Below are 24,421 nucleotides of genomic sequence, written 5' to 3'. Positions count from 1 at the left end.
AGTGACAGGTGTGGTTGGAGAGCTTGCTTCAGAAAATATGGCAGGGAGCACCCACAGGAGTATTCATGTGCATATGCACACAATGTAGGCAATTATATATTGAAATCCCAATGCTACCCTCATTGCTGAATGTGTGTCTTGTGATAGGATCATATGTCACAGTGCCGTCTCTGAGGAAGTCTTGCAGAGTTATCTGGGAAATTGTCTTTTGACTCCTAGTGTCTTAATCTTAGAAACATTTTTTTTCAATTTTAATATTTTCATCTTGCTTTGTCAAGAGGTGCATTTGTTCATTAATATTAACAGTTATATGAATTAATTAAACATGCATGTTTGTGCATGAGATCATATTTATAGCACCCTTACCACTCTTTGATGCTTCAAGTAATATTACTCCATAATATTCCTGATGGACCCTTTATGGCATGGCTGACAGAGGCAGAATTTCTTTTCTTCCCAGCTCTTCAGGTACAGAAGTCTTAAACAAAGGTGCTTTGTGGGTGCATGCTTTTAGGTTCTTGTTTACTATTAAAAACTACCACAAAAAAAAGGAGAATCAAAACAAAACAAAATTAGATACAAAGCACTTTCATGTGTCCAGGTAAAAGTCATTAGCAGTGTTCGTATAGTGAACACAAGTGAAGGTTCCCAAACTTCTCAACCAGGCACAGTTGATTCCCTGCCTGAAAATCTGATTCACATTTTTGGCTCTCCAAATGTATCCCTAGGTCTTTTGAAATTACTCATGAGTCCAATGGCATTTGAGGGCATGCGTCTATTTTTACAAACATCCTATCATTTTGATTAAGTTGCATCAGACTAAATGTTGTGAGTAGAGTATTTTTTTTACACAAGCATAGAAGAACAAGAATCATTTTTTTATACCCTAGTTCAACTAAGAAGAGAAGTACAGCTTCGTTGAAAACAATAAATTATAGTATGTGGTCTTTTGCCTTCATTGCTGTAGATATTCAGTGTTTTATGGAAAGTATTCAACTGGCTCTGGAAAACTTTGGCTTTTAGGTGTTCCTTGATGACCTCCCCCAGGACTTCAGTGACGCCCTGCTTGCGTACAACATGCAAGTGACAAGGGACTTTGCTTCCTTTCTGCTCATTGTGTCCCGACTGGCGGATATGAAACAGGAGTATCAACTCCCCTTGTCAAAAATCGGCAAGTATATTTTAGTCCTACTGTGAGTCAACTTAATAAGAGTCTCACCCAAGAACATGTCAGGTGGGTCCTAGGGATTAGGTCAGTGGTAGAGCTCCATGTCTCCCATGTTTACCTCTGAAGGCTGACACTATAGAAAAGTCAGCCTGCTTGAGAACAATTGGATTCTTTCTAATAAAAATGGAAGTTTGTGGTTAAAGGACAGTGGAGAATGAAACTAAAACCAAGTTTTATTCTTTATAAACCATTTTCAGCACTGACTCTGGGAGAGTTCTAGAAAGTTGAGGAAGTCTGGCTCCAAGACAAGAGAAACAAGAGGAAATCTATGAGTATTTGTAGGGCAGGCTTGTTGCTGATTGTCGTAGACCTTGGTCAGATTCCCTGACTCTGCTACTTCTGACCTCTGGAATTGGGAGAAGTGATACCGTAATCATGACCTTGCTTTATCAATGGACACTTGAGACAGAGAGGAGTATTGTTTTGCATTAGTACATTTCAAAAGGCTAGTTTCAAATCATCAGTGCACCCTGAAGGAGGGCTTAACATATTACCAAATGTTTCGCTTTTGTTGTTCTTGTTCATAACCAATAGATGGAAGCTTCCTAAAAGAGCATAAACAGAATAAATGGGTGACTGAGATATAACATTTTGAGGTGGGGAGAAATGTCTGTGGTTTGCTGTACCCTAATATCCTCAGTTGGAGAAATTCACAGAAGTAGAGTATGTACTCTCTTAGACTCTATAAATGTAGAGGCCAAGACAACAGCAGGTGGTAATGACAGGCATGTACCTCTCGGGGTAAGTGAGATGGGAGCAGGAGCGTGGTCTGCTTCAGGGACACCCTAGGGCCCACATTGGAGTTTTCTATGAACAGGGATGGATAATGAACGTATTCTCATAAACATTTCCACACCTACTGATAGTGGACACTTAGAGTAGCATATTGAGTCTATTTTTTTTCTCTCTTTTTTTTTCGGAACTGGGGACCAAACCCAGGGCCTTGTGCTTGCTAGGCAAGGGCTCTACCACTGAGCTAAATCCCCAACCCTACAGTTTATTTTTAAGCCACCCTATGCATGCTTAATCTTGTCTGATCTGGAACCTAAGCAAAGTTCAGTATAGTTAGTGCCTGGAAAGATTCTAAGGCCAAATCTCAGTTCAGTTTGGAAAATGTTATAAATGTCAGAGTTAATTTAGACAACTTTCTAGTTTAATTAACTTTTGACTGTCAAAAGTATAGTACATAGTTTACAATAGTACCTCTGGCACTAATTGTCTATTTTAATGAATGGTTTCATCACACACTGTCTAGACTGTATGTACCAATTCAATCTTACTCCATGGTGTGGACCCTGCTAGGTTCAGTGCCTTCCATATTTGCATGGTTTAGCTCTTATACAAGGACATGAGGTCTAACACTGTGGCTGCATTTAAAAATGAATCTTCCAGGCATGATAGGGCCTGCCTTAATTTCCAGTATTCAGAGGCAGGGAATCTCTATGGTCAGCCTGGCAAACACTGAGAGTTCTGGGCCTCCAGGGATGCATAGAGACTTTATCTCAAACAAGCAAGCCAGCAAATAAGAAATTAAAATAGCAAGAATTAAAATAAAAGTGGTTGTATCTCACCTCATTCTGCTCAGAGTTCGCAGGTAAAGAATGTGAGGATTCACCACTTGTGTCTCACTTGATGAGCTGCAAGGAGGGAAGGATGGCGGTTTCGCCCTTCGTTTGTTTGTCTGGAAACTTTGATGTGGATTTGCTTAGTCCAGGAGTTCCAAATCATGTAAGTAAAAAGTAATGCTTATTAGTCAGCCTCCGTGGGCCTTTTGCTCCAGTATGTGTGGTGTGTTATCAGACTACCGTAGAAGCTGTGAAACGCTAGCATATACAAGATAAAAAATTATGCTTTTCATTTAAAGAAAAATAATCATTTTTGAAACTTTTGATTTCTTTTTCTTTCTTTCTTTTTTTTGGTTTGTATGTCTATATGTGACTAATTGGACATGTCCAAGAAATTGGTAGTTAAGTATATTGAAAAAAAGCATAGTTATTAAGTATTATAGTTTCCCTTTGCCAGGCTGGACGTGATGATTCATGCCTACAATTCCAGCACTGGAGAGGCTGAGACAGGAGGATGGATAGAAATTTAAGTATTATGTAAAGAGTTTCAACAATCCTTTTTCAAAAAGAGAAGGAGGAGGAAGAGGAGGAGAGCAAAATAATTCCTTTTCCATTTATTATGTAATTAATTGAATTTATAAAATATAACCATCACTTTTATTTCCTTTTTACATGTAAAGTTTTCATGGGGATTCAGTGGGATACGAATACAATGAGAATAGACTAGAAAGTTTGTTTCTTGTTATTGCAAAATCAGCACCAATTAGAAGGTACCCAGGTGTGTGTGTACAAACACATTCCTACTCACCCTTGCTGACCACAGAATTCTAGCAAACATCTTTTTGCTCTCCCTTCCTTCATTTTGAAGCAGCTGGCATCAGTATTTAGATTCATGTTACTTGATTATAGTCTGGTTTTTGCTGGACATGATTCACTCTACATAAATTTCACTTCCTTATATTACTTATTACAGTTTAGTTCTGATTAAATTACAATCTAATCAAATCTGTATTCTAATGCTTCTAGATGACTTATGAAGAGTAGTCACATAGTAAGTACCCATGAACTGAGGCCTCAGAAGCCTCTCCTTTATTTCATTTCCTTGTATTCCACTAAAGTGACCTAAGTTTTTAAATTCATCCAAAAATTTTCATTTTACACATGACTTTTGATTTATGCTAGCGTTTTATTTCTACAAAAGTGAAGGGATGTTTCGTTGTAGTCTCATGAAAGTATCTCCTCCTGTGTTTAGTTTTATGCCTGTAAGGTCCATCCATGTTTTGACGTGAAGCTCTAGTTCGTTTTTCCTGTGCCACAGTAGTTCATAACACAAAACTCTCCATTACTCTGTCAATGTTTGCCTGCTTTAGTTCTTTGTTGCTACAAACAGGGTTGGTGTCTGTTACGTGTATGCAACTTTATCTTGGATGTGGGTTTTCTGGGTCATAAGAATATGGGGATATTAAAATATTCAAGTCTATTACCCATGACTCTTAACCCACTCTAGAAGGTAGTTGGGCTATCTTTCAGCATCATTAACCCTTAGCGTCTGAGCTCCTGTTGATGACACAAGGCAGTATGCAAAAACGAACAGGCATAGTAAACTACTGATTTGCTTTCTTCATTATTCTGATTGTTGTTCTATCTCCTCTCTACTCTTTTTATTCTGGTTGTTTATTCTGAAGATCATTAGATTTTTTTTTCAGTTGAATAATCTCTTATGATAGGGAATCCTCCTGCTCCCTGAAATCCCATTCTGACTGTTAAGGAGACTTTAAAGTTTTTCATTTGCCTTTTTTCCCTAGTCTTTCTTGCTATATTTCAGCAAGACTGGTAGACTGGACATCAGCTGCTTCAGTCATCATCACAAGCAGGGCTAAGCCATACTCCAGGATACACTGCTTCAGTGTGTGCAGAAGGCAAGCATACGCTAGAAGGCACTGATAATGAACAACTGTAAATGTAACTTTCATTTACCTTTTCTAAGTGTTGCTCTGGAGGCTTACTGCTGAATAAGTTCACCCTATCTAACTGTTTCTGAACTGGGGCTGGAAGGTTAAACTCAGCTCTTCCAGGCCGAAGTCCTCTCCAAGCTGACTGACCCAAGCTTCTTTGGAATTCTGACTGAATTGCTCCACTTAGCCTCATAATAACTTTTAATATGTTCTAATCTTCTGGCTCTTTCTCATTTTCTGCCTCATTCTGTCTTTACCTGAAACCTATCTCTGTGAAACTGTGCCCCTTCCTCCTCCTCCTCCTCCCCTCTCTTCCACCATCTCTCTCTCACCTGCTCTTTTAGGTCTCCTCTGTTTTCATGAGAGTTGGGCATATCCTATCTCTAACTCATTCTGTCAAATATTTCTCTGATTTGTCACTTTGTATGCCCCTTGCTTGGATGTTACTTTCAAACATGGCTACTTCCTTGTGCAGACTAATCCTACCTTCATTATTAAGAATTAAAGGTGTATACAAAGAGGGTATTTGTATTCTAGACAGATCATGCTGTAATCCACAATCTGCATTCATACTGGATCACACTGACGTAGAAGATCTTTGCATATAATCCCTTGCCAGATCAGCCATATTGTTGGATTAAAATTTCTCTACAAATAATTCCACGTTCTAAGTCATAAGAATGTGAATAACCCATGTGAATAACCAAAAACTTATATTTCTTTAGGTCACTCTACACACAATTTGTATCAATCATGCACAAGCCCCAGTGCTATGGCCACACAGATTGGACAGTCAAGGAAGAAAAATGCCACTTAATGCCTATGCACTTGATTTCTATAAGCATGGATCCCTTACTGGATTAGTCCAGGACAATGGGTATGTTCTATCTTGAAAATTCCAAGACTAGTCCTGACAGGCATATTACATTTTCACTTCCAGACTGATGGCACAGATGATGACATATTCTATTCAATTATTTCTAGGTTTGCAGCAAAAATTTAGCATTCGGGCCAACTCAGTTGGTCTAAATATATACTCTAAACGTGTCTTTGTATATATCAAATTTATCTTTACATTACAGTTTTATTTAGGCATCATTTGGTATTTTAGATATAATTGCAAATCTATCTACAACTATATACACAAATATATAATGGCAACCTGGTATTTTTAGTGCCTGACATAGTTTAAAGTGTCTAGTTTACATATTTGGGTTTGAGACCATTGTTTAAGCTTGTTGCTGGGGAAGCCATTTCTATAATTATAAATAGAACCAGACATTATTTAGATCATCCTTCATACAATTGACATCAATGACTCTCAGGCTCCAGTGTTGTGGCCACAAAAATTAGATAGTCAAGGAAGAAAACTCCCACTGAATACACAGGCCTTGACATTTCTAAGCACTCATCCTTTGTGCGATTAGACAAGGTCAATAGGTATGTTTGCGCTTGATAATTTTAAGAAATAGTTAATTATACCAAGCATATTAGATATGCACTCCCAGGGAAATATTCAGGGAACTATCCCTGAGCAGAGTAGGGAGATATTGGTGTAAGTGCTAAACACACCATCTAGCAGCAGATACGCTAAGGAATTAAACATGCATTAGACGTAAAATTTCAACAATCCTTATTAAGTTAAGGTATAAAAAGTTTTGATAGTTCTCAGAAACCTATAAAATTTTTGCTTATTAAGGCTGACTTATTGTGGCTAAAATAGCTATTACACTAGTTGATAATATTTTTGTTTGTTTTTAAAAGTTGTACGTTGATAATTTCATAATTGTGTATAACACATTAAGACCATATCCCCACCCCCACATATTCTTGTGTGTCTTCTTAGTTACATCCCCTAACCCCAGCAAGTCAGCCTCCCATTTTTGCATTGTCTTTAAATTTGGGCTGTCTACATGAGTGTGGTGCCATCTCCTGAAAGTCAGGAGACTCAAACACTGAAAACAATACTGAAGAAAAATGGCTCTTTCAGCCCATAGGGCCCCTGCCTCCCTTGGGAACTAGTTTCTTAGGACCCCGCCTCTCATCCTTGACTGATGTTAATGGGTCCAGCCTTGTGTAGACCCCAGGCAAGCAGCCTTAGCTGCCGTGGACTCAGGAGTCACATCAGGTCCAGAGGACAGCATTTCACAGCACTTGCTTCACATTTAGCTCTTAATTCTCTCTGTCTTCTCTTTTGTGATCTTCTCTGAGTCTTGTTGGGGTGACACAGATATTCCATATCAGTGCTCAGCAGTCACTTATTCTAAGTAGTCTGATTAATTGTGAGCCACTCATTATAACAACAACAACAACAACAGAAATAACAACAACAACAGTGTTTTTGATCATGTTTGAATCAGCCCTAATTTGTGGATATAAACATCAATGGTAAATAATTTTTGTATCATTAATTTCTGTTTTTTCTGTCACTCAGGATACATCCAGGGGATGCATATAATCTGTTGAAAGATTTTTACCTTACCATTAAATCTATCAGGTATGTTATATGTCTAAATGTTACTTTCATATTTTTCTCAAATTTAATTGTCATTTTGAAATTTTGAGATTAGTTTCCCCCATGATCCAAGTATGTAAAAGTATCACTGAGTCTGTTACATTCCATGCATTTCAGTTTCTCAGAGGTCTGTTCAGTTCGCCATCCCTACAACCTGCTGGTCATGGTCTGTAATATAATTAATTCAAAAATATGTTTGACATTAAGTTCCATCCAGATAGAGCCTCAGACTCAGGCAGTACACATAGCTCAAAACTATTCCAGAGCATCCTTGGTCCCAGATATTCTCAATGAGCAAATGCATGATGTTTCAGAACTCTCTCTGAGGTGCCAGCAGGTCAGTTTATAGCATTTGCTTGCTCTGGAGTCTCCTGCTACAGCCAATATTTTTTCAGGGTTTGTGTGACTGTAATTTCATAGTCACTTCCTATTCTGATCTGGAACAAAGCCAGTTGCTCACAAAACAATATCAAACTTAAGGCTTCATTGTCCAAATATGTCACCTAGTTAAACGACTATCATCTTAACCCCTTGTCTCTATATGCATTTAAACACTTCAACAGTGTTTATTATTGTCACATGTGTATTCAAGTGATCATAGATTTCAGCATTATAGGGTCCTTACAAACAGTTCCTTATTTTATTTCCTTGATCAGAGCTGAATCAGACCTATACGGATGTTTTATTTTTACAGAGAGCTTTATTATTTATTTTATTATTTTTATCTGACTTATTTGTTTTTATATAGTTTTATTATTTGTTATTTTATACATAGTTAATTTGAGGCAAATGAGAGCAAAAGGGAATAGCATTGTTCATCTATAGCAGTGGCTCTTAACCTTTGTAATGCTGGGACCCATTAATAGAAAGGTCTCTTTTCCCTTTCTTCATGCTTGTTCACAAGTTTCTTTCTTTTTTTTTTTCATTTTAATGTGATTTTATTTCATCTTTGCCAAATGGTAGATGAGAGACAGTGCGTCACCATTATCCCCTCGCAAATTTAATCTGTAAGCTCTTGTCAACAGCAAAGCTAGCATTTTAAAAGATATTTATTGGGCATTTGTGTTTTACAGTTTGTTTCCTTTGTACTTTTGCGAATTGCCTGTTCGTGTCTCTTTCAGTTTTTCTCCTGATAATTTTCTTTCTACTGATTTGATTTTTTAAAGATAAAAATACAGCATGCATTCAAAAAATAAATAGCTACTTCCACACTGGTATTGTACAAAGCAGAGGAATAACAAAGGATTTTGAGAGGTTGGGACTCAGGAAATGTATGCCCCAAAGCAGGGCACTAGGCACGCTGAGAACATTGAACTGGAGGGCCTGGAAGCAATCTCAAAGTCAAGATCTCTCTGTCTTTCTCTGCCCACTGCTCTCTTGCCCCTCCATCTCTCTGGGGCAATCTATTCAAAGCAGAATCCCTCCTCCCCAGACAAGAGCAAGTCATAAAAAGTGAAACCATTTTTCCCCCAAAGCGAGCTATAAAAACTAGAATTATTGCTTAAACCTTTCCCTTTCTCCCTACCTAGTCTCTAACCATGAAGAAGTCTCTGACCTGCTCTCATCTAATAAGTCATAAGATCCTCATTCCAAGGAGGCCTTGCCAGTACCCAGGAGAAGGGGCCGTTCCACAGACAGGACCGGCACCCCTCAGGCTATGGCATTAACTCATATCTGTTTTGTTCATATTTCTACCCAATTGTTCCCCACCCCACCCATCCCCCCTTTTTTTTAACAATCAAACCTAAGCATAAAGACAGGAAGTTGTATGTGTACAGTTGGGCATGTATGAGTAGGCATGTACACATGAAGACCAGAGGACATCCTCAGGAGCCTTCCTATGGAACACTATCTACTTCTTTTGTGTCAGGGTCTCGATGATTGGGAGGGGCTGGCTGACCAAAGAGCCCCAAGGGTCTTCATGCCTCCAATTCTCTAGCAGGGACCTCACAGATGTCAGCTACTATGGCCAGCCGTCCACAAGTTTCTTAATGCTGCTGTAACGAATTGTCACTCAATGATATGGACCTATATAAATGTATCATCTTACCATTCTGGAGGTCAAACATCAAAGCGTGTTTCACTGGACAAAATTAGGTGTCTGGATGTTCTAAGGGAAAACCTTGGATCTTTCCCAAATTTAGAGGTTGTCTGTATTTTTGGGTCAAAGTTTCCTTCTGTCTTGGAGGTCAAGAATGTTCAGTAGAGAGATATAACCCAAAGTTATATATTAAATATCCACATTTCACCTCTCTGACTCCCATCCTAACCTTCCTCACACCCATAAGCACCTTTGAGATTCCATTAGTCCTAAGGAGAGAATCCAGGATAATCACCTCCACTGAAGATTATCATCTGTGGGTTTATCTGTGATGGTAATTCCCCTTTGCCATGGAGCCTAACATGATTCCAGGTCTGGGGATTTACGTGAGGTCATCTGAATTAGATGAGGACTCTTATTCTGCTGACAATATCCCACCTTCATTTTTTCTCTCCTACCTAAAGAAAGAAAGGAAGCTTTCTTTCTCCATAGTAGTTTTCAGTATACGCTAGACACAGTAGCAGAAAAACCACAAAATGCCTCCATGAAATATGTAGAGAAACAAAATTTGTGTTGTACTGCTGAAAGGATCAAGGATCAAAGTACATGGAATTCTTTCAATAACCCTGATATGGCCCTGATAAATGACACTCATCTTATTTTTTGTATAAATATTATTTTGTTAATAAATTTGTTTCTTACCAGCATTTTTTATAATTTGCCAAATTTATAGAACATAACTTTATAGAACAACCATTTGAAAAATATTCAATGTCACTTAATTGAATATATAATTTATTTATCTGTATTTTTGTATTTATAGTGTCTCCTTGCGTGAACTGTGTGAAAATGAAGAAGACAACGTTGTTTTAGCATTTGAGCAATTGTCTAAGTCTTTTCATGAGAAGTTTGAATTAGTGTGAAAAGAAAAACCTATGTAAACCGCTTAAACTATCACTACAGAAGTTTTGTAAATTACATATTTTTACTCTTATGTCTTGATCAAGCAATCATACATGATGAAATGGAATGAACAGAGTTGCCATCAAACTTCTTATGTTTGCCTCTAAGCACCCTTGGCCAACATACTTGGTGTTTTCCTCAAAAAGTTGACAAAAAACACTTATTTCTCCAAATTATTGAGAACTGAATGAAAAAAATACAAGGGTCTTGCATATATGTATGTTTGAAGACAGATTTTATGTTCCTTGATACCCAAAGTATTGCATTTTAAATATTTTCATTGTTAATATGTAAAAATGTTTTTGAAGATAGAGAAAATGATTGTAGTATCCCGAAAGTGTAATATAATCTACCGAATCAACATAAAGGGATTTCACTGCTTAGATAGGTAGCTATTGAAACAATATATCTTGATAAATAACCTACTTGTAAAAAATGAATGTTTTCATTTAGTATTTGTGATGCTTTAAAAGAAAACAGGTAGCTAATGTTTTTCTTCATTTTAGTTGCATGTAAATGACTGTTGAAATAATGATGTCTTTAGTTTCATTTGTTTGAAATATATTCATCTCTTAATCCACTTGCGTACTGCCATTCATTCAATATAATTATTTGGATGGGATCATTCTCTAATTGAGTTCTTAGCCTAGAATTCTCAATAATTCTCAGCTCTAGAATTTTAAGCTCTCAATTTGAATTTACAGAGGTTAAACTTCAAAACAAAGGATGTGGTTTTTCTATGAGTCAGGTATCTCACTAAAACTTTATGTTTTGTTTTGTGGCTTTAAAAACAGTTATAGTTCATTTATTTGGGAAGCAGAAAAATTCCAGTTGCTGGAAATGATTTACCATTTCATGCTCCATGTTAGAAATCTCTACATTGTTGTTGGTGATGGAGGTGCAGTTTAAACTGTTTCCATTCTTCTTGTTTGAGGGGACAGAGTTTGTGTAGCCTTGGCTATGAGGGCACTCATTGTGTAGACAAGGCTGCCCTTGAACTCAGAGATCCACTGGCCTCTTTCTTCCAAGTGCTGGGATTAAAGGCCTGCACCACCACCTCTTGGCCTGTGTTTCCATTCTTTTTTTTTATTAACTTGAGTATTTACATTTCAAGTGTTATTCTCTTTCCCGGTTTCCGGGCAAACATCCCCCTAACCCCGCCCTCTCCCCTTCTTTATGGGTGTTCCTCTTCCCATCCTCCCCCCATTGCCGCCCTCCCACCAACAATCATGTTCACTGGGGGTTCAGTCTTAGCAGGACCCAGGGCTTCCCCTTACACTGGTGATCTTACTAGTATATTCAATGCTACCTATGAGGTCAGAGTCCAGGGTCAGTCCATGTATAGTCTTTAGGTAGTGGCTTAGTCCCTGGAAGCTCTGGTTGCTTGGCATTGTGATTCATATGGGGTCTTGAGCCCCTTCAAGCTCTTCCAGTTCTTTCTCTGATTCCTTAAATGGGGGCCTGTTCTCAGTTCAGTGGTTTGCTACTGGCATTCGCCTATGTATTTGCTGTATTCTGGCTGTGTCTCTCAGGAGAGATCTACATCTGGATCCTGTCGGTCTGCATTTCTTTGCTTCATCCATCTTGTCTAATTGGGTGGCTGTATATGTATGGGCCACATGTGGGGCAGGCTCTGAATGGGTATTCCTTCTGTCTCTGTTTTAATCTTTGCCTCTCTATTCCTTGCCAAGGGTATTCTTGTTCCCCTTTTAAAGAAGGAGTGAAGCATTCACATTTTGATCATCCGTCTTGAGTTTCATGTGTTCTAGGCATCTAGGGTAATTCAAGCATTTGTGCTAATAGCCACTTATCAATGAGTGCATACCATGTGTGTTTTTCTGTGATTGGGTTACCTCACTCAGGATAATATTTTCCAGTTCCAACCATTTGCCTATGAATTTCATAAAGGCATTGTTTTTGATAGCTGAGTAATATTCCATTGTGTAGATGTACCACATTTTTTGTATCCATTCCTCTGTTGAAGGACATCTGGGTTCTTTCCAGCTTCTGGCTATTATAAATAAGGCTGCTATGAACATAGTGGAGCACGTGTCTTTTTTATATGTTGGGGCACCTTTTGGGTATATGCCCAAGAGAGGTATAGCTGGATCCTCAGGCAGTTCAATGTCCAATTTTCTGAGGAACCTCCAGACTGATTTCCAGAATGGTTGTACCAGTCTGCAATCCCACCAACAATGGAGGAGGCTTCCTCTTTCTCGACAATCTCGCCAGCATTTGCTGTCACCTGAGTTTTTGATCTTAGCCATTCTGACTGGTGTGAGGTGAAATCTCAGGGTTGTTTTGATTTGCATTTCCCTTATGACTAAAGATGTTGAACATTTCTTTAGGTGTTTCTCAGCCATTCGGCATTCCTCAGCTGTGAATTCTTGTTTAGCTCTGAACCCCATTTTTTAATAGGGTTATTTGCCTCCCTGCTGTCTAACTTCTTGAGTTCTTTGTATATTTTGGATATAAGGCCTCTATCTGTTGTAGGATTGGTAAAGATCTTTTCCCAATCTGTTGGTTGCCATTTTGTCCTAACCACAGTGTCCTTTGCCTTACAGAAGCTTTGCAGTTTTATGAGATCCCATTTGTCGACTCTTGATCTTAGAGCATAAGCCATTGGTGTTTTGTTCAGGAAATTTTGTCCAGTGCCCATGTGTTCCAGATGCTTCCCTAATTTTTCCTCTATTAGTTTGAGTGTATCTGGTTTGATGTGGAGGTCCTTGATCCACTTGGACTTAAGCTTTGTACAGAGTGATAAGCATGGATCGATCTGCATTCTTCTGCATGTTGACCTCCAGTTGAACCAGCACCATTTGCTGAAAATGCTATCTTTTTCCCATTTGATGATTTTGTCTCCTTTGTCAAAAATCAAGTGCCCATAGGTGTATGGGTTCATTTTTGGGCCTTCACTTCTGTTCCATTGGTCTATCTGTCTGTCTCTGTACCAATACCATGCAGTTTTTATCACTATTGCTTTGTAATACTGCTTGAGTTCTGGTATAGTGATTCCCCCTGAAGTCCTTTTATTGTTGAGGATAGTTTTAGCTATCCTGGGTTTTTTGTTATTCCAGATGAATTTGCAAATTGTTTTGTCTAACTCTTTGAAGAAATGGATTGGTATTTTGATGGGGATTCTTTAATTGCTACAATAATGCTATAACCCCAAAACACTTAGAATAACCAGATCCAGTCTAGCACCTCCTAATGGAATGTTACACAGTGTGAAAGGTATTATCATGTTAGTTTCAACTTGTACTCAGGAATCAGATGGGAAGTGAAAATCCACCTCAATAGATATGCATGAGTTAATCTGGCTCCCAGGTTTTTACAAGGCTGAGGTTGTTTGTTTGACATCTGGAACATTTTTAAAAGCGCAGAATTATACCTAACATCCTTGAGGTGAATCTACTGGGTGTCGGTGTACACTGTTTCTTTAATCTTTAGCTAAATCTGAAATGTAGTGAAAGAGCGTACCCCTAAATGGGGAGCCGAGTCTCTCGCTCCGATCGTGGGATGGGGTGCCCCCAGGAATTACGAGTAGCCGTCTTGATGTAACAGCAAGAGGTAGCTTTTATTAACGAGATCCCTATTAGCGGGATCCCGGGTCGATACGTATCCCACACAGGAGACAGAGGAATTGACCCCGAGCCTCCAAACTCGGGGGTTTATATAGGGGAGGTTAGGGGCATTCTCGCGGTTACACATGATTGGTCAATTCAAATGGTGCACAGTTACTTTCAGCGTGAAATTACATCAGCAAGGAGTACGTGCTCTCTAGCAGCTCGGCAGGCAGGTAGGGTGGCTCATCTCACTCAGGGGGGTGAAGGAAGGGGAGGGAGTGGCTACAGATGGTCAATGTCCTTGGGGCTGATAGCTGGTTTGGCAAGTCCTATCTCTGGCTCTCCCTCAGGCACGTCCGGCCCTGCACATCCGGACTCTGACAATGAGCAAACTTTTTAAAACTCTAGTTCTACATTCCCTTCTTTTTTTTGTTAATAGTTCTAACCTTAGAACTACATGGAGAATTCAGCTTCATCTAGCATAACAGCTTGGTATTGTTGTCTTAACATGAGGATTCTAATCTGGACACTATCCAAGCCTATACACCAAGGTCATGACTAGCTTTTAGAACTTCTAAACTTATACAGACTGTGATTCCTGAGGCACAGTCCCAAGAAATATAACATATGTAATGTTACATCATTCATAATAGAAATCAAGCCTATCCCTACACCTATCTTGATAGAACCCAGGGCAAACATGAAATTAAGTCTAGGGAGCTTTTTGAAGATCTGAGTTTCCCTCTAGGTCCCAGCTCTCAGCCCCAACAGCTAGTACATGGCTGGTGAGGGCTGAGAATTGATGGCTGTCAGGGTGGTCACAGCACCAGGTACAGTCCTTTCCAGTGAGGCTCGAGTATCTGGGTTCGGTGCCATCGTATGTAGCCGAGTCTCCGATGGAACTGATGAAATGTCTCGGGGGTCCCCAGGACATAGGCTGCTGCCAGCTCTGAGCAGATTTCTTTCTGTATCACCTGTAGGTCTTTTAGCCTGGCATACAAATCATTATTACTATGACATGTTGGTTCAGTAACATCATCTAATACAGTCAGAGGAGCTGAGGCCCCATATAAGATCTCAAAGGGGGTAAGGCTGAATCTGGAAGGGGTATTTCTTGCTCTGAAGAGAGCAAGAAGGAAGGAGTGTCACCCAGTCTGCGCCAATCTCCATGGTCAATTTGGTCACGGTCTCTTTTAGAGTTCTATTTATTTACTCTACCTGTCCTGAACTTTGAGGTCTGTAGATACAATGTAATTTCCAATCAACCTCTAAATACTTGGCCACACCCTGGCTTACCTTGGCAACGAAAGTAGGGCCTTAGTCTGACCAGATTACCTTGGGCATTCCAAATCGGGGGAAGATTTCTTCCAGTATCTTCTTGATGATTGCAGAGGCCGTCTCTCATTTGGTGAGGAAAGCTTCTATCTATTCCTGAAAAAGTATCTACAAGCACTAGGAGATACTTGTGATTATATTTTTCTGGTTTTATCTTAGTGAAGTTCACTTCGACTTTTCACTAAACTCTCTAGATCTCTTTGCCCTGTTTGCTTGCTAAGCATTCACTTATTGACATACCTTATACTTTCTACTGTCTCTCTGGCTAAAATCTTAAAGTCTATTACATACACCTTAACTACTTGGACAAACTTCTTATCTCCTAAATGAGTCCATTTCTGTATTTGGCAAAGTGAGTCTTTTCTTTGTTCTCTGGGGAGTATAGCTTTCCCCTCAAGTGTGCCATTGTCCTTTATCTTTTAAGCAATTTGGGCCTTTTCTAAGTGAGACCATCCCTTAGTCTGATCCTAGTTCTCAGTGGCTGTCTCTTGCAGGCCTGCAACCAGGATAGGCTTCTGCATAGCCATTTTTCGAGCCACTTGATCTGCTTCGTTATTGCCCCATGCCACTGAATCTCTTCCCTCCTGAGATCCTGAGCAATGAATAGTACTCACAGATGTTGGCTTCACCAGGGCATCCAAGAGATGGTAAAGGCATCTGCGGCACTGATGTACTGGGGGGTTGATGTTCAGCCATCCCAGATGACATTGTGTTGTCCACCATGGCAGCACCCACTTATCTCTGACCTTCATGAAGAGAACTGTTCCCGTCTGTAGACAAGGTAGCCTCGGCCTTCAGCAGGGGTCAATCAACCAGTCGCAGAGGTCTTTCCTCCACCCATGGGCTTCTGCCAGTGCTTGTCACTCGTGCTGTGGTGGCTCCAGGTCCGGATTGGGCAGCAAGGTGACCAGATTGTCCCCAACCGGTGGAGAATCTAGTCCATGGCAGCTGACAAGTGGTCCCATCTTTTGGGACACTCTATTCAAAGGCAAAACATCAGCCACTCTATCACAGTTTAAGTCCTGGATTGGGTGATAATTGTTAGTGCCCGGCTGGCAGGAGTGATATGTTCCAAGCAGAACAGCGCTAAGCCATTCATCTCCCAGCATCAGGTACTGGTGCACTGAGACAGGTCTTAAGCTCCACATACACAGTCTGTAGATATGCATAACATGGCCTCACCCAGCCATTTCAGCCCACGCAAGCCATTTTGGAGAGCAATTTTCTCATGAGCAAGGGATAGGGGCAGTCAGGGATGACTATGAACTAGTGGGTTACCCGGCCCACGCCAAGGTCCACTGTTCTTCAGGCAGTCCATAAGTATTGTTCGTTGCCAGTAGCCCCTTGCACTCAAAGTCTTTGGATATTGGCCCACTGGAGCATAGGAGCACAGAGTATTGGGTTCTTGTATCCACAAAACAACTGGGCGGGCTTCCCTTCTATCTCTGTGCATAGCCAGCATTCTAGGACCAAGAGGCTCTCCAGTGTCCCCTCTTGTTCTTTCTGGGGCAGTCCCTGACCCAGTGTCTTTTTTCTTTGCATTAGGCACACTGATCTTTAGCCAGGAATTCTCTTCTGTTGCCAGGTACTGTCTTCCTAGGTTCCCTAACTACTGTGGCCAGTATATGTTCCTCTCTCATCTTTTATCTCTCTTTAGCTCTCTAACTTCCTCTTCTTTTTGTCTCTTTTCTTCCCTAGCTTCCTGCTCTTTTTACCTCTTTCTTTCTTCTACAGCTATTAGGTGCTGTCCACTTTTGTGCACAGACCCTGAACCACACAACTTATTTTCTCTGCAACTTACAATAACTCTCTCAGTGACTTAGCTTAACCCTTCAAGTTTCTGTAACTTTCTCTTCATATCTTTTCCTTATCTTAGCCAGATTGGTGGGGCATTTTCCAGCCCCTAGGAGACCCACCCTTGGAGCCTGGGGGCAGACCCGGAGCACTCCCTACCTTCAGGGGTATTGAAGTCAACAGTCAGGAGTGAGGGCCTTCCATCCATGTCTGGAACATTCTTTCTGACCTCTAGTAGGATTCTGTCTTTCCTCCGTTGTAAAGAAGACCTGTAACAGTTACTAACAAGCATCTCAAGTGGGATGGTGAGAAAACAAGAAGGTAATCTAAAGGAGAGAGGTCCACTGAAGAGGACAAATAGCATTTAGTCACACAGCTAAACCAGGAGGCCTTTTTTGGACAAAAAGGCCATTGTAAAAATAAGCACAAGCTTTGCCTATGAAACAGAAAGGTGAGCAGAGTGGCAGCCTATCTGTTATCAGCTGTCTCTCTAGACTTAGATTTTCCCTTAAGGAGTATCTCTCTTCAGTGTCAGCTCCGTGGCTTTGTCTCTCAAGAGAACCAGCCTCCAAATGACACTAGGCTTCTAGTAACAACTAATAACAAAAGGATGGAGAGATGGTTAGAACCTGGGTGTTAGATACTAAGCAGCTGACAAAAGAATTGTAACCAGTTCACCTGGGGCTATCAGGACTTTAGTAGCAGCCCTTTACCAAACTGTCTCAGTGGGCTAAAGGCCCATGGAAAAGAAAACATTAATCCTGACCTTGGCCACCGCCAAAGCCTGAATTCTAAATTTTGACTGGCAAAACAAAACAAAGTTTTTTACAGCTTGTTGTAGATTCTTTGAAACTATTTTAGGGTCTCTTTTTGTCCCCCAACCTGGGGCATTTTAACCATAGGGGCAGGAACTGGCTGCTGTGGGGATAGGACCAAAGGCACTCCCCATGTTAATGATGATCAACGAGAAAAGTAATTTAATGCTGGAGACTGGCTCCTTTCTTGGAATAAGGACAGCAGATAAGGCAGGCTTCCTTAAAGAACTTCTCTTTTTTTTTTTTTAAAGATTTATTCATTTGTTATATATAAGTACACTGTTGCTGTCTTCAGATACACCAGAAGAGGGCATCGGATCTCTTTACAGATGGTTGTGAGCCACCATGTGGTTGCTGGGAATTGAACTCATGACCTCTGGAAGAGCAGTTGGGTGCTCTTAACCTCTGAGCCATCTCTCCAGCCCAAAGAACTTCTCTTAATGAGCACTCTCCTTCTGTGAGCAAATGTCAGAAATTCCTTTCTTGTTCTTGTTTTCCTTAGAGTCCTCTCCCACCTTGCTCTCAGCCTTTTCAGATAGTTCCTCCTTTAGCATTTCTAACACAGCCTGTCTGTCCCTTTTTTTTATAGCCTGTTGACAGCATTTCTGATCTTTTAGGCAGCTACGCACTAAGTGTCAAACCGGCTGAAATTCTGCCTTTAAGATTCCTTACTCCCAAGCAAAATTTAAATCTTTCTCTAGCTTATCTCAGCTGGCTGCGAGCACAAGCACAGATAAAACACTATGCTTTAAAAATTAACTTTGGCTATCAACCAACACACCGCCACTAAAGCGGGGTCCATAAGATTAAGTTTCTTACCACTAAGCACTAAGGGGACCAAGTAAAACTCTTCGACGAACAAAGCAAACAGTTCCATGATTTCAAACACAGTTGTCGGTCCAAGATTTTAAACACAGTCGCCAGTCCAAATTCAAACACGAAACAAAAGTCAAAAAGACACTGGACAATACCACAGAAAACAATCCAGACAAACAAGACCAAGACAAAGCATCCTATAACCAATTTCCACAGATGCCTGGTACCTTCAGTACCTGGCCCAAACTGCAGCTTAACCTTAGCTGCTTCTGGGATACCAAACACAGAAACAGAATACAGACAACAGACACTAACACATCTAAGCACTCTTGTCCGTGCCTATACTTAAATAGGCAGCTGAACGCTACCTCCAAAGTCAAGTCACAGTCAGATCTTTTTGACTGTCCATTGCCGGGTTCTATGTACTTCTGTGAGGATTTGTAGGCAGTCATGTTGTTCTGCCTCCTCTGGTAGAGGAAGCAAGGTGGCAGGATTGAGGGCGACTACGGGCCCAAACTGAACCCGTTCTGCATCCAGTAACAAGGCTTGGTGCAAGAATTAGAGAGCCAGCGGTCTGGGGGCTGCTTTACCAAGGCCTCCACTGCGTGGGGTGCTAGGATGGTGAGTGGCTGTCCCAAAGTCAATTTTCCAGCGTCCTTGATCAGGACAGCAATAGCAGCCACCATCTTTAGGCACGGTGGCCAGCCGGAGGCCACAGGGTCCAATTTCTTAGACAGGTAGGCCACAGGGCGTTTTCAGAGTCCCAACCTTTGTGTTAGGACCCTTTTAGCATACCCCTGTTTCTCATCGATGAACAGTTACTGAGCAAATTGTAAGGGTTTGGAACAGTCGGATGAATCTTTTATCCTCTTGTTGACCTTTTTCAAGTCTTGTATTGGCCTATAATCTCCAGTGCCGGGTTTCTTAACAGGCAGAAGAGGCGTATTCCAAGGCGACCGGCAGGGGACTAGGATGCCTTGATCCAGAAGCCTCGTAATGTGAGGCCTTATACCTTGATAAGCTTCATGTGACAGGGGGTATTGTTTTATGGAGACTGGAGTTGTAATTAAGGGGGGCTGTTGGAGCGCCAACCCCATCCCACCAGTCTCTGTCCAAGCCAGTGTCCTGTCCCGGTTCATAGGGTTAGAACTTGAAGGGGAGTTCCGTGGGGGCCAGTTATTTGGGCCCCTCCTTCCTCAAAATGAATTTGTGCTTTTAGTTTGGTGAGCAGGTCACGGCCCAGCAGAGGGTACGGGCAGTCCGGAACATGTAAGAAGGAATGGGTCACCTTACCAGTAGCCAGCTGAACCCGGCTGTCTGTAGTCCATCGGTATTGTTTCTCACCAGTAGCTCCTTGTACCCAGGCCGTCCGGTCGCTGAGTTGTCCTGAAGCTTGAGTGAGGACTGAATGCTGGGCTCCTGTGTCTATCAGGAAAGCAACCGGCTGCCCCCCAACTTTAAGCGTTACCCTGGGCTCAGGGGGGGGGGGCTCCTGGCCCTGACCTCCCTAATCTTTATCTAGAGCCAAGAGGGAGGTTCGTGGTCGAGGCTTTCGGGGTCCGCCAGGCTTCTTGGGGCACTCTCTGGCCCAGTGCCCTTTCTCTTTGTAATAGGCACATTGATCTTTGTCCAGCTTCAGCCCCTTTCGAGCTCCCCCCATCTCCCTTCCTTTCTTGGCCCTGAACTTCGGCGGCCAAGATTCGACTCAATTCTCTCTCTTATTAAAAATCTTTTCAGCTTCTTTAAGTAAATCCTGTAATGTATAGCCCTGCAAATTTTCTAACCTCTGTAACTTAGTCCTGATATCTGGAGCAGCCTGCCAGATGAAGGACATAGAGACACTCGTCATTTGTCCTGGGTCATCTGGGTCATAGGGAGTGTACATACGGTAGGCCTCCTTAAATCTCTCTAGAAAGGCGGAGGGAGTTTCTCCTGCTTCCTGTAATACCTGTTTTACCTGAGCCAAATTAGTAGGGCGTCCTATAGCCCCTCGGAGACCCGCTAGAAGCAACTGGCGATAAAGGCGTAGGTGTCCCTTACCTTCAGCTGTATTAAAATCCCAGTTTGGTCCTCAGGCAGCTGGGTGGGACGCGCATCATCTCCCAGAACATGCTTTCTGGCCTTTAGGAACACTCTTTGTTTTTTTTTTTTTTTGAGGTTAAGAGGGCCTGTAAGAGCTGTTGGCAGTCATCCCAAGTAGGCTGGTGGGTAAGTAAAACAGATTCTATTAGGTCGGTGAGTGCCACCAGATCTTTGGAGAAAGAAGGGTTGTGTTGTTTCCAATTGTAAATGTCAGCTGCTGAAAACGGCCAGTATTGGGTCTGGCCACCGGTTCCCTGTCTAAGTGGGAAAGCCTGGGAGGTTGAATCTGGCATCACCTCGCGCTTATTGCGCAATCTCCCTGCGACAGGGGAGAAACCCTTATCAGACTGTGGTCCGGCAACTGATCTGGCCGGCGGCTCTGCCTCCTCCGTTTCAGCCGGGCCTGTCAGAGAGAAGATTTATGAGAGGGGAGTTTGGGTCTGCCGGGAGGACAGGTTTCTTAGTTCACAAAGGTAGAGAGAGAAAGACGTGGCCGTCGGACCGGGCGGGGCCGAGGGGACAGGCTGGGGGTTGAGGGGAGGCCAATTCGGGTCCACGAAGGGTTCCACCCAGGGGGGGAGTTTTAAGGCGAGACTCTCTCAAGTGATAATATAAGGAACCTGGTCAGGATGTCCGTGGACGACCCGATCTTTAACCTGTAAAATAATGATCTTATTAAATGTGTCATTCACTGGCCATCCCGCTCCGAAAGTGGGCCACTCGGATGTGTAGAGAGTCTGCCCTTTTCCTTTTTTTTTTTTTTAAACTCGACGGACTGGTTGTGTGCCCGGTCGTGGACGTCTTTCTAATGATCAAGAGTGAGACTTAGGGGCGTAGTTAGGGACTGTCCCATGTTAGTTCTAAGGAAGATTAGGACACAGAGAAAACAAACAACACCAACAGTCAAACAAACAACAGACAGGCGTGCTGCACGGCTTTGGTACCAAACTGAAAGCAAAAAGTCAGATGGAGGTGGCAAAGGTCCGGGGCCCTCTGAAAGCCAAAAATACAGACAGAAGTGCCGTTAGTCCGGATCTTTCTCCTCTCCCAGATTGGGCCCTGAAAAGTCGGGCCCTAACACCCTTGGAACGTCTTCCAGGGCTGCGGGGCGAGAAGTCCGAGCTCGTCAGCTCCTTCTTCGTCCTGCCCAAATTCCAAACAACCTGGCTGAGCGCTCACAGAACAGACCTGGCTGAGCGCTCACAGAACAGACCTGGCTGAGCGCTCACAGAACAGACCTGGCTGAGCGCTCACAGAACAGACCTGGCTGAGCGCTCACAGAACAAACCTGGCTGAGCACTCACAGAACAGACCTGGCTGAGCGCTCACAGAACAGACAGAATAAGGCAGAACGAGACAAAATCAGACAGACAGACAGACGCCGGCCGGCTTACCTCCCAGTGGGTGGTCGGTGGTCCCTGGGTGGAGGATCTCCTTTCCCGGCCAACGCACCAAATGAAAAGCTCTCAGGCAGAACTTTCCCTCGGGATGGAGACCCTCTAACTCCAAAGACCAGACCGAAACACCACAGGATGCAATCAGCAAGAGGATTTGGTTTATTGTCGGGATACACAGGCACAGGCACCTGCGGGCGCTTCAGTCACTCGGGGGACTGGCGCGCCCCACGGAACCAAGGATGGGCTTTTATAGGATTTTGGGGAGCAGAAGCAAGCATACAGAAGCAGATGCATGGTTACAGGGATATAATTGGTGGATTCTAATATGGCAAGGGTTTAGCCCGGGGGCAAGTTTCCTAGCTACCTTCCTGAAACATAAGGCTGACTCGGCCCCCCAAGGGTTCAGCCCGGGGGCAAGTATCTTAGCTACCTTCTTGGAACATAACGACTGACTCGGCCCCCCACCATGGTGTGGGACCTCTCCTGGGGCTTTTTTTCATTGTCAGGTGCTCAACCGAAGTCGTCCTGTTGCCAGGCCTTCAACCAAACATATCTTGCTTGGCAGCCGCTGTGTACTCACTCAGTGTTCTAACCTTTCCCTGAACCAGTCATCTTAAGTACAGCCTTGCAAAATGGCGTTACTGCTGCTAAGCTGGGGTCTTTCATTATAAAGTAACAAGCTGGCAAATTCTCTCACCACACAGCACAAGCAGACTGAAAAGAAGTATAAGTTTCACCATTCCCAATCTTAAAAATTAAATGAGCCATCCAAGATATTCCACACCATTAACTTTTTGTAGATGTCCTCTATGACCAACAGGGTAATAAGTTTTCACATCTGAGACAAAGGGAGCTCTGTGCTTGACAAAAGTCTAAGGCTGTCCATTGTCTTAAGTAGAAAAACTGAGGCAAATGGACTTACATTTGTAAACACTTCCTTGCAAGTTTAAGTGATGGGAAACCTAAAATATTATTGATTGGAATTAGTTTGAGAAAGCAGCAGCTAAATATGACCTTATTATAGGTGCATGTTTAAGCATTATTGCCATGACTAACCTGAATAATGGACTTTTTTTTTGTCAGAATTCTTTTGCTAACATAAATCTCTAATTTGTCTTTTAAAAATTACTATTTATTTATTGTTTTGGTGTGTTCATATTATGAATGTGGGGGTGCCATGGTATGTATATGAAGGTAAATGAGAGGGGATGCTGTCCTGTATATGTGAAAATCAGTGAAGAGAATGTCATGATATGTATGTGGGCATCAATGGGGAGATGCCATGTGTGTATATGGAGGGCAATGGGGAGATGCTGTGCTGTGTATGTGGAGGGCAATGGGGGGAGATGCCATGGTGTGTATGTGCCAGTATATGTATATGGAGGTCAGAAGAAAGATTTGTGGAGTCCTCTCCTTGCACATTTACATAGATTCTTGGAATTGGACGTGAGCATCAGGCTTGTAAGACAATCACGTTTACTTGCTGAACCATGTCACTGGCCCTCTAATGTGTCTATGTAAAGTGAAATAAAACAGGTCTACAAAGCCATAATAAAGGTGGGTACATATTGTCTTTAAATCAGTTGAAAGGCAGCAGCTCTCTGCTCCCAGACCCGGTGAGAGAGAGACCCAACCGCCTGGTCAGGTGGGCACTCCTGAGGCTGCAGAGCGGAAGAGACCACCAACACTGCTCACCCCTGCCCACATCCCTGGCCCAAGAGGAAACTGTATAAGGCCTCTGGGCTCCCGTGGGGGAGGGCCCAGAGGCAGCAGGACACCTGCCAGAGACACCGCCGGACCCTGAAGGAAACAGACCGGATAAACAGTTCTCTGCACCCAAATCCCGTGGGAGGGAGAGCTAAACCTTCAGAGAGGCAGACAAGCCTGGGAAACCAGAAGAGACTGCTCCCTGCACACACATCTCGGACGCCAGAGGAAAAAGCCAAAGACCATCTGGAACCCTGGTGCACTGAAGCTCCCGGAAGGGGCGGCACAGGTCTTCCTGGTTGCTGCCGCTGCAGAGAGCCCGTGGGCAGCACCCCACGAGCGAACCTGAGCCTCGGGACCACAGGTAAGACCAAATTTTCTGCTGCAAGAAAGCTGCCTGGTGAACTCAAGACACAGGCCCACAGGAACAGCTGAAGACCTGTAGAGAGGAAAAACTACACCCCCGAAAGCAGAACACTCTGTCCCCATAACTGACTGAAAGAGAGGAAAACAGGTCTACAGCACTCCTGACACACAGGCTTATAGGACAGTCTAGCCACTGTCAGAAATAGCAGAACAAAGTAACACTAGAGATAAGCTGATGGCGAGAGGCAAGCGCAGGAACCCAAGCAACAGAAACCA

At 42.5% G+C, this 24,421-nt stretch overlaps 2 protein-coding genes across 29 annotated transcripts in view; one reads left to right on the top strand and one right to left on the bottom strand.

Annotated features, from left to right (window-relative positions):
• Ddx60 (DEXD/H-box helicase 60) overlaps positions 1-10,847 on the top strand; it is a 120,930-nt gene extending 110,083 nt beyond the window's left edge. For all 29 annotated transcript variants that reach the window (XR_015639270.1, XR_015639265.1, XR_015639259.1 and 26 more), the window contains 5 exons: positions 1,024-1,171; positions 2,814-2,956; positions 5,474-5,625; positions 7,183-7,245; positions 10,128-10,847. Coding sequence is in view for 15 of the 29 variants with exons in the window: in XM_087587269.1 (XP_087443395.1) it covers positions 1,024-1,171; positions 2,814-2,956; positions 5,474-5,625; positions 7,183-7,245; positions 10,128-10,227 (606 nt within the window). In the remaining 14 variants the exon portion in view is untranslated. The remainder of the gene's footprint in view (positions 1-1,023; positions 1,172-2,813; positions 2,957-5,473; positions 5,626-7,182; positions 7,246-10,127) is intronic.
• The window catches only part of Erich1 (glutamate-rich 1), a gene marked incomplete at its 5' end in the record, with an annotated part of 52,793,804 nt that overhangs the window by 49,262,847 nt on the left and 3,506,536 nt on the right, over positions 1-24,421 (bottom strand).

This window comes from Rattus norvegicus, chromosome 16, assembly GCF_021556685.1.
Source record: "Rattus norvegicus strain SHRSP/BbbUtx chromosome 16, alternate assembly SHRSP_T2T, whole genome shotgun sequence".
Lineage (NCBI taxonomy): Eukaryota > Metazoa > Chordata > Mammalia > Rodentia > Muridae > Rattus > Rattus norvegicus.
Note: the sequence above shows the minus strand (reverse complement) of the source record. Positions and strands in the feature narration are given on the sequence as shown.